This window comes from Chrysemys picta, unplaced genomic scaffold (genome assembly GCF_011386835.1).
Source record: "Chrysemys picta bellii isolate R12L10 unplaced genomic scaffold, ASM1138683v2 scaf680, whole genome shotgun sequence".
NCBI classification, from domain to species: domain Eukaryota; kingdom Metazoa; phylum Chordata; order Testudines; family Emydidae; genus Chrysemys; species Chrysemys picta.
The window spans coordinates 19,598-35,000 of NW_027053387.1; the positions used below are offsets into that span (position 1 = coordinate 19,598).

General features: G+C 40.2%; 1 protein-coding gene across 13 annotated transcripts in view; it reads left to right on the forward strand.

The window, feature by feature from the left end:
• LOC135972195 (protein dispatched homolog 1-like) overlaps nucleotides 1–15,397 on the forward strand; it is a 34,982-nt gene extending 19,585 nt beyond the window's left edge. The window contains exons 1-7 of one of the 13 annotated variants that reach the window (XM_065579691.1): nucleotides 3,082–3,104; nucleotides 4,206–4,235; nucleotides 7,351–7,467; nucleotides 9,238–9,361; nucleotides 11,255–11,323; nucleotides 11,968–12,122; nucleotides 15,003–15,376. In XM_065579691.1, the coding sequence (XP_065435763.1) occupies nucleotides 11,302–11,323; nucleotides 11,968–12,122; nucleotides 15,003–15,176 (351 nt within the window). In that variant the 5' untranslated portion in view covers nucleotides 3,082–3,104; nucleotides 4,206–4,235; nucleotides 7,351–7,467; nucleotides 9,238–9,361; nucleotides 11,255–11,301 and the 3' untranslated portion in view covers nucleotides 15,177–15,376. Of the gene's footprint in view, nucleotide 1; nucleotides 3,105–4,205; nucleotides 4,236–7,350; nucleotides 7,468–9,237; nucleotides 9,362–11,254; nucleotides 11,324–11,967; nucleotides 13,743–15,002 lie in introns of those variants that run through there. The other 12 variants (XM_065579690.1, XR_010596466.1, XR_010596468.1 and 9 more) reach the window with 12 other exon arrangements.
• The last annotated feature ends 6 nt before the right edge of the window (nucleotides 15,398–15,403 follow it).

Below are 15,403 nucleotides of genomic sequence, written 5' to 3' on the forward strand. Positions count from 1 at the left end.
TGGAGTGGTTGGGGAAAGGGGAGTGTTCTGGTCTCTGGAGCACCTCAGTGGAAAGCCAGTTTTGTGGAGAGGAGAGTATTTGTCTGTATAGAGCAGCCGCTTACTTAATCTTTCATTTTTATCGTTTAATTATCTACTGATTAGAGTGAAGGCTATTGGAATTGATGTGAGTCAGGCATGTGCTTGGCAAACTTCTCTACATAACCCTGCCAACACATCACAAATCTGCTTGCAACAGCCCATACCGTTCCAGTACCAGACCGATCTCTCTGGGTAACATGCTGCCACATGTGCCAAATAATGTGGTGGTTCAGTTATTTGTAGTAATGTCCAGATTAGAGAATGAAATTCATTTTCACAGGTGACAGAACGTGCATTGGAATGCAAATCTTTTATTTCTAAAGGCTAGAAATTGGTTGGTCATTGGGTCAACGTACTAAAGATAAGAGTGTAGATATCCACCTCTCTCTTGCACTTCAACCTGAGTGTACAGTCAGATTTCAAAAATCTTTCCTTGGTTTTCTTCCCTTAGCCCTCTACTCAAAAGAGTTGATCATGCCACCAGAGCTTTGACCTTTTTTATTACATGAATGAAGGTAGAGGTTCATAATTTGTATAGTTACATGGAATGATACCTTAAATTGAGAGTGGCTGTCATTCTGAAAAATTCTTGAGCATTTAATTATAGCTTTCTAGCTAATTTGTCCTTTGTTCATTCTTGTTTATAAGCCTTTTGGCTTTGAGGTAATCCAAAAGCTTGTTGGTTTATGCGAACATTTCTTTTCATACATGGTCTTATTGCTACTCAAATCTGATTCAAATAATTTTGGGTAGAAACCTTTCCATGTATTGGTGATACCTTGAGAGTGGTCTGCAGAACTTTGTCCTTACCACATTCAGAGCACTCAGCCACACTGACTTCTAAAAACCAGCTATCTGCCAATTGGGCTGAAAGAGGAAGGATGGTCTTGTACTGGGAATGAGTGGATCTGGGATCTGTTCCTAACTCTGCAACAGAATTCCTTTGTGATCTTGGGCAAGTCACTTAGGCATAACATTTTGAGAGAGTCCACTAGTTTTGGATGCTACAAATTTTGGCTTTCTAATTTGATGTTTTTTCAGAGGTAACTGCATTGACCTCATCTGAAGTTGAGACTTTTCAGCATCTCTGTTTTAAGTTTCTCACACTGGACATCCAAAGTTAGTGGCCATGTGGTAATTTTGACCTTAATGTCTCTGTTTGAGTTTCTGATCTGTAAATAGAGAATTATAACCCTTCCCTATGGATGTTGTGAGGATAAGTGCAGGTTTACTGTTTGTGTGATGCTTACTTGCTACGATGATGAACATGACAGAGAAACCCATACATAAAATTGATGTTCTAAGTAGGTCTCTAATGTAGGTGGAAAAATGATACCCTATCTTAACTTCTTCCATGGAGATTTTTTTTCTTTTAACATTTATATAGAGATTTATAAGCGTGTCGTGCTTTTCAGAGACAATAAAGGCCCAATGATTGCCTGACAGAGTTTACCATCTAGGCTGGGAGTTTTGAATCTAGATCAAGGTTGTTACATCAAGGCTTAAAAATTTTTTGCAGGCACCTCTTTGCCAGAGAACTTAATCTACTTTCCAGAGTCCATTGTGAAAGATGGGAAGGCCCCACTATCCAGAGGTAGAACCATAGTGAGAAGTCCAGTCCCTCTACTCCTAGAAATGGGGAAGGGTGATGAGATTCCTACTAGATCCCGCTTAGGGATTCCTAGATCCCACTTAAGAGATTCCATCTTTCATATTACCCTCCAGCTAAAAGGAAGGTTTCAAATGTGCCAGTTACCAGCCCCCTTTGGCAGTTGGAGGGAAGGAGCATTCTCTCTCTTCTCCTTCCCATCCCAAAGCTTCCTATCTTCTGCATAGGTAAGGGGCTCCACAATGCCTCCTCAGCTTCCTGGCTGTTGTAGCTGGGCACTGGGCATTCTGCCATTCTACCACTTCCCTCCAGCTTCCTGGCTGCTAACTCAGAGCAATGTTTGCTAATCTATATTCCCCCCCATTTCTATCCCAGTTAATAGCTCTGATGTCTGTTTCCACTGCTACTCATAGCTTTCTCAAGCAGTAGTACAATTGATGGGATGTCAGTTTGATGGTTGCCCACAGTTTTCAGAATTGCAGCAGTAAAAACTAACTACTATCAAGTCTGTTTTCACTCTGTTAAATCATAGGAGAACACTGAGGAGCAGGACCAACAGCAGCAGAGAGGGGTATTACAGTCTTCTCTCTCTCTCTCTCTCTCTCTCTCCAACCCAGCAAGACAGCACTGCGTTGTTAACCTTCCAAATGTGAAATGCATTTAATCTTCGCAACAGCAAGGGATAGAAACTCTTTGTTTAATTAAGTCAAAGGAAAACTAAAATTCTGCAGAAGTTGGCATAGGTTCTTCTATGCGTCAGGAAAAGCTGCTTACTCTCCAGTGGCAGATGGATTTTTCAAGTCCTCCATTACCTCAAGTTTCCCAGTTTGTTCATCACTAAATGCAATGAGACTTTCCATTTTCCCTATAAATTCTGGGAATTACGAGCACCTGCTCCATCAATAGTGATGAGTTCCATGATTATTTACAAATATGTGTTCAACTTCTTGAAGTCGTCAGTTTGGGTTTAATCAAAATATCAGTTTCTGTAGCCCAACAGTAGGAAAATAAATGCTCTATTTAATATTCTAAAAGCTGAGGACAAACTACAGTGAAACATATCTGTCTACAAGGTTTAGTTTTGTTTTTGTTTTTTTAAGGACTTTTCATCCTGTTTTGGTTATAAAATGAAAATGTTTGTTTTCTTGTGATTCCTTTGTATTTCTAAAGTACAGTTACATTTAAAATGCTATGTCATTTTAATTTATCTTTATCTTTATATTTTTCTATTTATCAGGAATTAAGTAGTTAAGAGTTGTAGTTATTCTCTGTATCATTTGACACCGACCACATGCACTTAGCCATGATGCTTAAAAGATGGATTAGAAACTAGGTTTAGTTTGTCTAGCTTTATCTGTTCTTTCATCTTCACAGCTGATGTAAGGAGTGTGTCATTGATGATGCCCAGTAATAGGTATGCTAACGTGTAGCTTATTTTATGCTTTGAATTAGAGTATTGCTTGAAAAACATATTTTTGATTATTCCTTTCTTATCACAGCTATGCTGGTCAGCATATCTGTGAAGTGGTATGTTAAGTTATTCTACATAAGATTGTGCTTTCTGCTTTGTCTAAATGAGTCCTAACTTTTTAGGGGCAGTCCTAACTTTTTATACACGGGTGGTTTTTGTTTCTTTGTTTTTGTCACCATAACTATATTGGTTTAGTAACATATGTAGTTAAAGCAGTACAACACCCTAGTGTGGACACAGCTATACCTGTACAAAGATGCTTATAATGGTACAGTTAATTCCCCAGAGCCAGGATTTCACTCAGTATCTTTTGCAGGGACAATGTATCTTATTTTTAGACAAACTGATTTTTTTTTAGTTGCTCCTGGAACAATCTCAGAAGCCCTCATAAATTTTGAGCCATTAATGCAGTGGTGTGGGAATTAGCAAATCTGTACTCTTTTAGAGAACTGAGAATTTAGTACTATAAAGTGACTTTTTTTGGTGAAAAATGGTCTCTTAGTTAGTGTCTTCTATCTACGGAATATAGAAACAGTATTAAAGATGACTATTGAAAGTAAACCAAGTTCATGCTTTACCTGAAACTGTGGTTTTAGTTGCATCTTCGGAACATCTGTTTGTCATATCCATAGATACTGAATCTTTAAGTGGATTTATGGTTTTCCCCCAGAGACTGCTTTTTGGTCATCTTAATTACAATTTTTTAAAATATGAAGTGTATACTGAAGATTATTACTCCATGAACTAAGATCCATTTGAAGAAGAGAAAGTATTCGCAACCAATACATTTGTGCCTGTTCTCTCTTGCTATTCAGAATAACTTTGGTAGAGCTAGATTTCTAGTAAAGAAGCAACAACAACATTTGCAGTTGAAACAGGTTTTATTTGGGTACCTTTGGGGGTTCCAGTTTTCTGGATAATGCCACGATAGAATATGCCAATTTAAAATATTTTCTTCCCCGGAACTGCACAGGAAAAAAATATTAGTGCATAAGTATTAGTGCATTTTGTTTATGTTCGATAATTCTTTTTTTTTCTTTTCAGACCAGCCAGACCATTCAAATTACCAAAAAGGTAAGGTACCGTATAAGCACTTACAAATCTTGTGCATGTTCTCTCATGTGTTAAGAAAACCGTGTCTCATACAAAGGTGTTAGTGTATTGTAAAATTAGCTGTTGTGCATATGACTAGGTTTCCTTCTAAAAGCAGATGGAAAGAATAATACTAATTTTGGACAAATATTCCGTGTTGTCTTCTGATTCTTTTTTAATTTTATTTTCTTTACAAATTGTGTGTGTGTGTGTGTGTGTGTGCGTGCGCACAGCTGACCACAGTCCTGCTCCTGAGTGTACCACCAGAAACTCTCTGGTCCAACACCAATAATTATAAAACAGCTTGATTTTAAAAGCTCAGGAGAGGGCATTGCAATAATCTTTCCTACTCTTAAACAAAAATACAGCATGGTTAATGGTAGAAAGAAGAATGGCCTACCCAAAATGTTCATGCACCTGAAATATTAGATACCATTTCAAATAAACACATGTTAAAGGAATAATCCAGGTGCAGGAATTGCCCTCAGTAAATAATAGATCTGTTCAGTGAATATACTGCATATAAATCCAATCAAATACATTTCCACTGTACATGAAACAATGAAAACCTCTTAAATATACACCAACTAGACATTTTGAAAAGTTGTATATATCTTTTTGTGTACAACCAGATTGTTATGAACCCGGTTTTTCTTCTTATACACAGAGATACAGATTCACAATGGAGAACTCCTAAGCATTGTTTTATTGCTTAGTATGCAAACATGATTTCCCAGCTCATTAGAAGTGCAGCGAGGCAAGTAAAGAATCACAAATATATGGATTGGGTAGATTAGGAAAGAGGAGCACCATACCACAAAGCAGTGTAGGAAATGTTAACGTACTACAGACTAGACTGAATGCAGCAGATGTTTTGGCATAAAATAAATTTCAGGCAGCAATGAATTTTGTGGCTAGTGGGAACTTCCACTTGATTCGGACTACTGAATGGCCGAAGAAATGACTTGCTTACCAGTCTGGCCCAGTCCTCTGACTCTTCTCAGCCAGTTGCACCAATGTATTGGTGGGTTTAGTCAGCTAGTATAAGGCAGGAAACTGAGGCCTTGATTCAGGAAAGCTCTTAAACACATATTTAACTTAAAGCGTGCCATTTTTAAATTTGAGTTCTTTCTTGAATAGGGGTGGATTTAAGCAGATGCTTAATTGCTTTTCTGAATTGGGGGCAGAGGTCTGAGGCCAGTCACTTTCATCTTCAGGTCAATGCACCCACATTTTTTTAAATTCAGGTCAAATCCACGGCTTGCCTTTTAGGGGAAGAACTACAATTTAATTTTAAAGCTCCCACCTCCCACACAATGGCTACGAAATAAGAAGAAGTGGAGAGACCAGCTTTTCCTTTTGAATAACAACTCAGGATCTCAGTTGTTTGTGGACAAATCACTTGAAGAGATTTCTTGCTTTACACCAGTGTCATTAGTGGTGCCAAATGAAGCTCAGACAGACAAAATCTGAAAATATGAAGTTGAGAAAAGAGAATTAATTACTGTATCTCAAAAATGTGCGCTGTCTGGAAAGGGAAAGATATTTCCAGATTTGTCAGAGGCAACTTAAAATTATTGTGAATCTATTTGATACACATACTCATGCCTTTTTTTTTTTTTTGCATTTTCAGTGAGCTGTGAAATTGTTTATATGCTCAAGGTACCAAAAAGCACATAGGCTAATTAACAAAGTGCATCAGAGTGTTGAAAACCAACAAGGATTGCAAATTATGTAGAAACAAATGTTGTTGTCACATAGTTCAAATGGATGCTTTTGCTATTCTGGCTGCAGTGATCGTTGCTGATACAAATATCCAGTGTATGACTGTGATGGGACCGACACTGGAGCAATGCTGGGCTAGGGAGGCCCCGCCCCTTAACAAGTTGAACTTGCATAGCATGTTCTCAGTCCAGGAGCAGTTTTTAAAGGACATTACTGCTAGGAGAAGGGAGAAACGAGTGCATGTGACACCAGGAAGCCAGGCTGATGCTGAGAGCTGTGTCAAGAGTAGCAACAGCTCTGTGAAGGCTACTCTAGCAGCAGGGACTTGGATTCATCCCTTTCTTTGGGAGTTGAAAGCTCTACGAGAGATTAACTAACGGAACAGGACACTAAGAGACTGAGGAAAGTCTGCCTAGCCTATGATTATGCCCCAAACTAAGGAACTCCAGATGTTAGGAAGTGACCTCAGAGAACACATAATTTGGGGTAGTTCAGTAACTGGGCTGGATACTTGGATAACCTCTAGGGCCCTGGTTCGGGACCCGGTGAAGTAGGTGGGTCCCCTACTTAGCACCCTTTCTCCTGCTCCTCTGTATTGACTGGACTCTGGGGGACCAATCAGAGTACAAGGGGGTGATTGAGACCACAACTGAGGCCCCCTCTGGGATGACTAGGCCAGCAGAAACCATAAGGCCAAGAGCTATCCACTAGGCTTGCTGGTCATCAAATCTTCCCACTACAGTGACACGAAAAAATAGGACAATTTACAAGAGTAAAGACCTGGTAATGTTTCCTATATAAGGTTTATTAAAGTCTTTAAACAGGTCATGTAGGCCACAACTTTCTTTAGTGTTCTTGAGTGAAGAGTTCTGCTCAACTGAGATGAGCGCAAGCTGCTCAGCAGAGGATGGAATCACACACACAACAGGGTAAAGGAATCATTCTTGCAGTAGCAACATACTGGTGAAAAATAACTTTCAAGTCTTCAGAGCTCTCGACAAACATTTAACTAGTCAATGTAGAATCTGGTGTATATAGAAATATTGAATCCTGTAAATAGAAAAATGTTATTAAGTCATCTACTCCCTCTCCCTTAAACTTTTATTTAATAATAAATTGCACTTCAAACAGATTTAGAAACTTTCACTAATTAAGGTTGAGAATCCCTGTGTGAGATTGGTAAATATTATTCCACATTTATCTATGGAGAAACTGAAGCAAAGCCACACTAGCACTTGAATCTTCCCAAGTCTGTGCTGAACCCTGCAGAACATACCCCTTTCTCATTGCTGAAGTGAAGATTTTTCAGGTTGAGGCACACTGCAGAGGACTCCCAGGGCAGTCAGTAACAGCATTGTTGGTTTTATTATAGAGAAATGGTAAACTGCTGCCAGAGTGACTGTCCTGTTGCCTTGGGATAAAAAGGGGAATTCGATGTTGTTTTAGCAATAGAACAGAAAATCTCTGGACAGAGGGTAACTGGGTCCAGGTAAGAACATACAGATGTTGTGCTGATCTGATTTTTCAAAACAACAACAGTCTCTCGGGGTAGTGAAAGTAGGTGTAGAGAGAGCTGTAATATAAACTAACCTTTATTTTAGTCTGCATGGAGATTGAGGAGGAAGTAGAATATAAATTGTCCTGATTTAATATTTACATGTGTACAACTACTATCAATATGCTATGATTCATACTGTGACGAACTGGGACTGTTCTTACTGTGGTGTGTGAATGCTGACAGGGGAGCGTGGCTAGGATAGTCTGCATTGGGGGATGGGAGTCTGCCCGAAGGCGAATACCTGAGCGTGTAACATGAGAACCCAGGAAGGGGTTGGAGGCCAGGTGACACCTTGGCCCGGGAAACTGAACAAAGGCTGTGGGAGGGGTCGCTGAAGGCAGAGTGTTGGAAGCGGGCTGGAGAGATGGCTGGGAGGCAGAGATGACTCTGACCCCCCAAAGGGGGGGGGGGCTGGGATGCCCTGGGACCCCAAGCTGGACCTAACTGAGGGGGGCCCTGTTGTCTGTGCCTGCAAGACCTGTCTTGGACTGTATTCCTGTCATCCAAATAAACCTTCTGCTTTACTGGCTGGCTGAGAGTCATGGTGAATCGCAGGAAGCCGGGGGTGCAGGGCCCTGAGTTCCCCAATACTCCGTGACACATACTCAAATGTTTTTTCAAAATGCATCACAAACCTCACCGGACTTTGTCCCCTCTGTTCTGAAGATTAGACAGCATAACCTTTCTGTAAAGCTGTCCTTGGAACTCCAGGACCTTGATTTCAATGACTGATGTAAGACTAATTATAGTGAACTTCGTACTTCTGGGTTTCATTTTTTTGCTTTTTTTTTATTGCACACTTTTTGTCAATGTAACAAGAACCTCTTATTGAGATAAATATTTAATTATGTATGTGAAAGCTTCTTTGCTCTAAGAATTTATTAGCAAGATATGATATATACTGAAATCTGAGTATGTGTGTGGGTATTGCAGTTTATTTTCATCCTTGAACTTGCAGCAAATTCTGTGGACTATCATAATAGGCTCGGAATAACTTTTTTTAAATTGTAGATTTAAGTTAGAAAGCAAATGGTTCTTCTGGCTTATGCAAATCACTTATTTTCTTGTGTAGTACAGATCAGGGAAAACCATTCTGACCAAACCAGAACTATAAAGTTGAGGAAGTAGTATAAAAATCAATAATGCATACTTGGTCTTATGATGCAATTTGACTTAAAATGATGTTAATTGTGCTTTATCCATAGTTGCCAGAATAGATTGAGTAAAAGTAGCAATTATCATTACCTGACCTGTGAACCAAAGAAATCTATTTTTGAATAAGTCAGAAATAATAATCTTAGAGGCAGCAGCAGCACACACAAAAATGCTAAACTGAAATCTATATTTTTATAACAATCTTAAAGAAATACCAATGGACTGGTGAGAGAGACTTTTTTTTTTAACAAGAACCCAAATGAAGTTTCAAGAGGAGAGGGAATTGCTGGAGATGAACATCATCTTTTTTTGGTCTGTTTCTCACTTCAATTTAAAAAAAAAATGAAAATGAGATTAAACTGGATCTCACATAGATACCCGGCAAAGATCTGAAGCCTCCATTTAGGTGTAATAAAAAAATAGACCCATGCTTTAGATGGGTCTTATTCAGTAAGGAGAGAGGTGTGAAATAATTCTGTTCTTGTCTTCTTTTGTTTTCAAATTCCTCTTTCCTTGCTAAAATATTTTTTTTTTCTTTCCTTATAGTTATGCAGCCCTGATAGCTGACTGGCCAGTGGTGGTTCTAGGCATGTGTACTGTGTTAATAGTGGTGTGTGCGTTGGTTGGCATATTAGTTCCAGATCTTCCAGACTTCTCTGATCCTTTGCTAGTAAGTTAGCATCTGTTTCCTGTACTGTCAGATAATTTTCTCTGCTGTACTGTTTCCCCCAACAATAATGGTAAACAGGTAAAAATGTAAGTAGAGTTTAGAGAACTTGTTACATTGCTTTCCAATACAGATGTGCCCAAACCAAAACCCCAAATCTGAGCACATCTGAGCTTTTAGGACATTTGGGTATGAACTTTGCAGTCCAGACCCAGCTATATTTTCACAAGGGCTGAGGAGCTGCTGAATTTTTCAGATTTTGTTGGTAGAAATGACAGTTTTCTGTCAACATAAATCTATTTGGGTTGTTCTGAATATATTTTAAGAGAGAAGTTCTTGTATTAGCAAGGCTAACAGATGTAGTGAGACTTATCTAATAAATCCTATGGAAGAGAATAGTAGATCGTAGAGTTCGTGGTATTTCTTCTAATGCAAATGTCCTAGTAGATCAAGAAACCAAAAGAGTTAAGAGGGATACAAAGAGGTGGTTGCACATCAGTCTGTTTTGCACTAGATTTGAATTCCAGTACCCAGCAGACAGCTATCCAAAGCTTATACATGTTCCACAAACAAATTTCTATGCATTTAATATTGTTGTGAATTTACTCCATGCATTAGAACATAGTCACAGTAGACAGGTTCTCTGTCCTGGAGATCATAAATTCTAAATTAGGTTTCGGAGTGGGGTGCCAGGATCTATTAAAGGAAGAGGAAACCTAAGAACTTTTGAGTAATGGAGTCCTATCCGTAGTGAAGGTCTGAAAGGAATCTTTATCTGATTCTGATAAAGACTGTGGTCAGTTCTTATTTGTTCTGAACCAGCTCAACCATGTATTTAGAACTGTCATGGAAAGAGTTTTACTTGACTACCCTAAAGTACTACAAAGTTACTGTTAAATTGATACTATAATACCATTCCACTGTACAGAAAAAATGAAATTCGGTAAACTAGTATTTCTAGAAACAGCCAACAATAACTTGTCCTAATTGAAACATAACTGAATGTTGGTGCCCAGAGTCCTAGGCTGTCACCCTTAACCCCTGGACGGTTCTTCCTCTCTAAGAAGTCTCTGATTATCCTCTCTAGTTATACCTTTTCCCCCTTGTAACGGTGTGGGACTCACCCCTGCGGCGCTTCTTTCTGGTCATCCAGGGACTTAGCTCATTTCTAGCCAGAGCACCCTCTGATGGTCACCATCCTGCTCGACATTAGCCCCTGTGTCCCTCCCGGACCCTGGTGTCCTCCCCTGTCAGGGTCCTGCCCCCAACAGTAACCCACTATCTAGGGATTCCCACCCAGGGGAATCCCCACCCCCTATCCTCCACCTTGCCTCAGTGGCTACTGCCAGTCACCATCTAGCCCTGTTTCACTAGGGCCGACTGCAGTCTGTAATGGCCACTCATCATTGGCAGGGGACTTTGGACCTGCTGCCTTTCCCTACAACTCAGTACCAATCTGGGACTTGGACAAGGCCCTGCAGCCTGGGGAGTTGCCAGCCTGGAGCTTCCCAGCTCCTCTGGCCTTTCCCTAGCCCTGCTTCACTCCAGTACCCATAGCTTCCCAAACAGCTAGGTCCCTCTCCCTTCAGAGCTAGAGGAAGATTGACTGAGTGTTTGGCTCACAGCCCTTTTATTAGGGCTAGCTGTGGCCTGATGGGGGCGTGGTCCAGCTGTAGCTGCCTCCCCAATCAGCCCAGGCTTGCTGCTTTCCCCAGCCACAGCCCTCTGCAGGGTTGTTCCAACCCCTTCAGGGCTAGAGCGGGCAACCGCCCCGCTACACTCCCCTTTGAATCACCACCCTAAATAATCCTTCTCCATCCTATGTGTTGACATAGTTCAAATATCTGTTGATTGCTATCATTTCCCTTCCCCTCTCTCTGCCCCTCTCTCACCAAGTTCTGGGCCTTGGAGACATTGAATTTTCCTTGTCCTGTAGGAAGGGAATGCGTAGTCTTGTTTTATATGGTAAGTTGGTGTTATTCAATAGAATTCTCTTTGCAATACAGGAAATCTCTTGTATTGTCTGTCTCTCTTAATTTTACTCCATACATCAGTCCATCAAACACCTTGATCATTTTTATATATTCTGGATTTTGAAGACAGGAAAATGGACAAATAGGGCACCAAAATTCTTTATCTAGCCATTGATACTGTTACCTGTCAACCATGAGTTTCAGAGTACAAGCCATCAGACCTCAGTGAAGATGGGCTGTAGAAACAGAGTTACACTTCCTGCATCCGAAGAAGTGAGGTTTTAACTTACGAAAGCTTATGCCCAAATAAATCTGTTAGTCTTTAAGGTGCCACCAGACTCCTTGTTGTTTTTTTAGAGTTACAATTGTGAAGCATAGAGCGACTTGACTAGCAGTATGTTCTTTCTGCAAAACTGAATTCTGGCAATGCTATACAATTTCATGGTTTGGGAATAAAGGCAGTTTTAGCACACATACGTAATTATATTCTGAAATACTAAGAAAATTTATTGATAGGTGAAAAATTGAAAATTGTCAATATTGCCAGTTTATAGTGTTACCCATAAAAGCTAATATTGCATATTTGACATTGTTTGCTTTCACAAATTAACCACTTAATTTTTTTTATTACTATAGATAAGAGTTTGTCTCAGAAAATAGAATTGGAAGCACAAGAAGCCGAGCTTCAGCATTTAAAAAACAACAATAAATTGCTCCAGGATTCAGTCCAGGAGCTACAACTTGAAAATGGAACCCTTAAGAAGATGAACAAGGCTTTAGAAGAAGAAAAAGTAGACTTACTAGAAACAAACATAAGTTTTTCAGATAGTTTAATAAGGCATTTCATACTTAAGCTTTTAAGAGCCAAAATAGTTATTTGTGTCCTTTTTAATATCTAGTCTCTATTCTAATATAACATTTGCTATAACTTCTCCATTAGTAGCATGGAAATCTCATTAAATCTGTTACCTTATAAACTTCTGGCTATCAAAGATACAGGAGGTCCTTAGCGGGACACCTGAAAACATGATAAAATATGCACGTTTTGTCTGTTCTGTGGCCCAGCTTTTCTCCTCATTTGGAACAAAGAGGTGATTCCTCTCACCTGTAAAACTGGGAGGTGGACCAATGTTGTTGCTGAAGGCTCCAGGACTAAGCTCCATCCTTCACCTCAGGCCACCAGAAATTGTGTCCACCAGCAGAACGAGTTGGCGGTTCAGTTTCTCCCAACAACTTTGTTTTATCATGAATTTTTGTTCATTTTTCTGCTACATTGATTTCATTTCAACTTCTTGCTCCTCTTTCTCTCTCCTCAAATAAGTTCTCTGGATCCGCAAACACAGCACTTCTCAGTAACTCCCTTTGACCACTAGTGCAGTGGTAGAAAAGCACAGCAAAATCAAGCTAAGTCCAAGTAGTTCAGTGGGCAGCTTTTTAGGGGTCTTAGAGGGTAACCTACGTCTTGCTGCTACAAGCCACCAACCCTTGCTGTGTGAGGGGATGGAGCTTTGTTGGACCAGTGCACTAGTGCCCTGCATGCGCACATAAACACACCCACATAGTCTGCTCAGGAATAACACTTGGAAACTCCATATGCTCTGGGTCCCAAAAAGACAAATAGAATTGTCCCCTTTGTAAGGAAGTAATATGTGTAATTAATGAGCAGGAAGTATAAACATCAGGCTTTAAATCTTTTCTCTTGCCTTCCCATCCTTAGGATGTGTTTGCTGGGGTTTTCTCCTATATGCGGGTCTCCTGGAGTGCTCTGTATCAGACTCACTGCCCCCTCCCACCCTGGAGTATATCTGAGTGTGCAGAGACACGTGTTACTTCTGGGAAGCCCTGTCTCAGGTGGCAGGGTAATGTAAATTGTTCATCTCTGCTTTTCAACCTGGGATCCTCTTTCAACCAGGGAAGGGGGCCCAAATTTGAGGTCACAATGGAGTGGGAATTGTCCCTGTCAGTTTATCAGGTCAAGGACCCAGGCTTTACCAGGGAAAGGAGTTTGGAGTCTCCTCCCCCTCTCCATAGGCTTGCTCAGCGTTGAAGGATTAAAGAGCACTTTAGACAGTGTGTGTCCAGAACAGAGGCACATAAGAATTCCATTCCTTATGTAGCTGCACCATCAGGGGATTACAGAGGCATCAAGGAGAAATCCCTTCCCATGTTCAAAATGGCTCCTGCTTTACTGAGTAAAAACCCCCAAGTGGTACTAAGTCTCTTCGGAAGGGTGTAGACAGACACCCTTTCGGGCACCTGGGGCCATCTAGCAAGCTATTCCAACAATCAGCATTTGTCTCAGTACCCCTACTTAGTTGAGAAATGCCCAGAGCAGGGTGATTAGCGTGCTACCTCACTTCTGTAAACAATCGGGGGAAGTACCCCATGTACACAACCACACAAAAAAGAAATCCCAAACCCACATGACTCTCTCATCACCGGAAGCCAGTGTCTTGAAAAAAACCTCAATAATAATAAACTATCTAGTTTCTCATGCTTTCCTCCTTTGAGATCATCATTTCTGGTTAAAACTAGATGTTAAACTAAAATGTAAGGAAAATTTGAAAGTTTGGGGAACCTAAGTGCAGCAGTAGTCCTACCAGAGAGAGACATCGCCATGCCTCCACTTATGGTGCAAAGGAAACAATACCTTACTTGCCAGGGTCTGTACTTCAAAATTAGACCGTGTTTAAACATGTCTTTTCACTCTGCCCTTAAGGTTAACCATAACTGACTGACTGTGATATTAAACATAACAGTGCAGTGTCTACACTGCATGTTGTAACATCATGTTAATGAACACATTAATTAATACCTTGTGAAACTTCCCACTGTAGACGTGCCCCTATTGTCTTTAAACTGCTTCTACTACCTCATTATGTCACATGCAACTTGTGAGAGCATATCAGTTCTGATGTATGCAGAATTTCCATCTAAATTATTAATTAAGTGATTCTTCTTATGACAGCACTATTTTTGCTAATAATTTAGATAGGCGTTTTTAGTTTTTAAACCTGTCCATCTAGGTGAATTTCTTCTTATCAATTCCCTCTGCATTTTCTAGAGTGCAGTCTTTTTCTACTTCCATTTGTGGTGAATGACGGACTGTAGTTCTGTGCTCTCGCTTCAGAAATAAACACATGAAAAAGCAATCATGTAGCACAGTGTGGAGCCCGTATTGTGGCAAGCAGGCACTGAGTTACAGTGCTCACTCCATGCCCAGCTAATGGAGCACTGTGCTTGATATTTACATTATCCTGAAGTGTGTTTTATAAGGCTGCCAGTTATCCACCATCCGTTTATTTTGGCATTCCAATGCACATAGGGTGGACAAACCTGCCTGGACCACATGCATTTCAGCTGGGTTTTGTCATTTGGTTATTTTGAATATTCTATTTAGATTATTATTTCTCTAGCAAGGAAATCTACACACATGTAGCTTTCCAATAAACATGACTTTAATGTTTCTCTGTTGGAATTAGAAGCTGCTATAATTCAATTGTATATTACTAAGTGAATCTACTATACAAATGCATATTATAACTTTTGTCTGGTTTTTTAGTTGCACTGAACTTTTAATGACAGGTGAGATGCCATTAGTGAGAGTATAATGCTTATACAGAAGAATGAAGTTTCCTATTAGCAACTACAAACAATTTTTTATTTTATAGTTGGACAATCTGAAGTCTACAATTCAACGGAAGAAGCAAAATGGATTTGCTCGCAGTAAAATGAAGACGTGGATGAAATCCTGTAAGCAGCTAGAGAAGGGAAAAAAAATGTTGGAGAAACAAATTGCTGAACATGGTGCTCCATTAAAGGAGCAAAAGCCAAGTATGGGGTAGTTTAAGAAGGAAATGCTCTACTAGAATGTTATTATAAGGCTGCAAATCATTCATGGAAGTCACGGTTTCTGTGACCTCTGTGAATTTTGCAGTGCTGGTGCAGCTGACCCCATCAGCTGGGGAAGCCCAGGAGCCAGTCGCACTGGCCGTTGCTCCGGCAGCACTAGGCATGGTCCCTGGTGCTGCCCTGGAGCAGGAGTCTGGGACTAGTGGCAGTGGAATCCTGG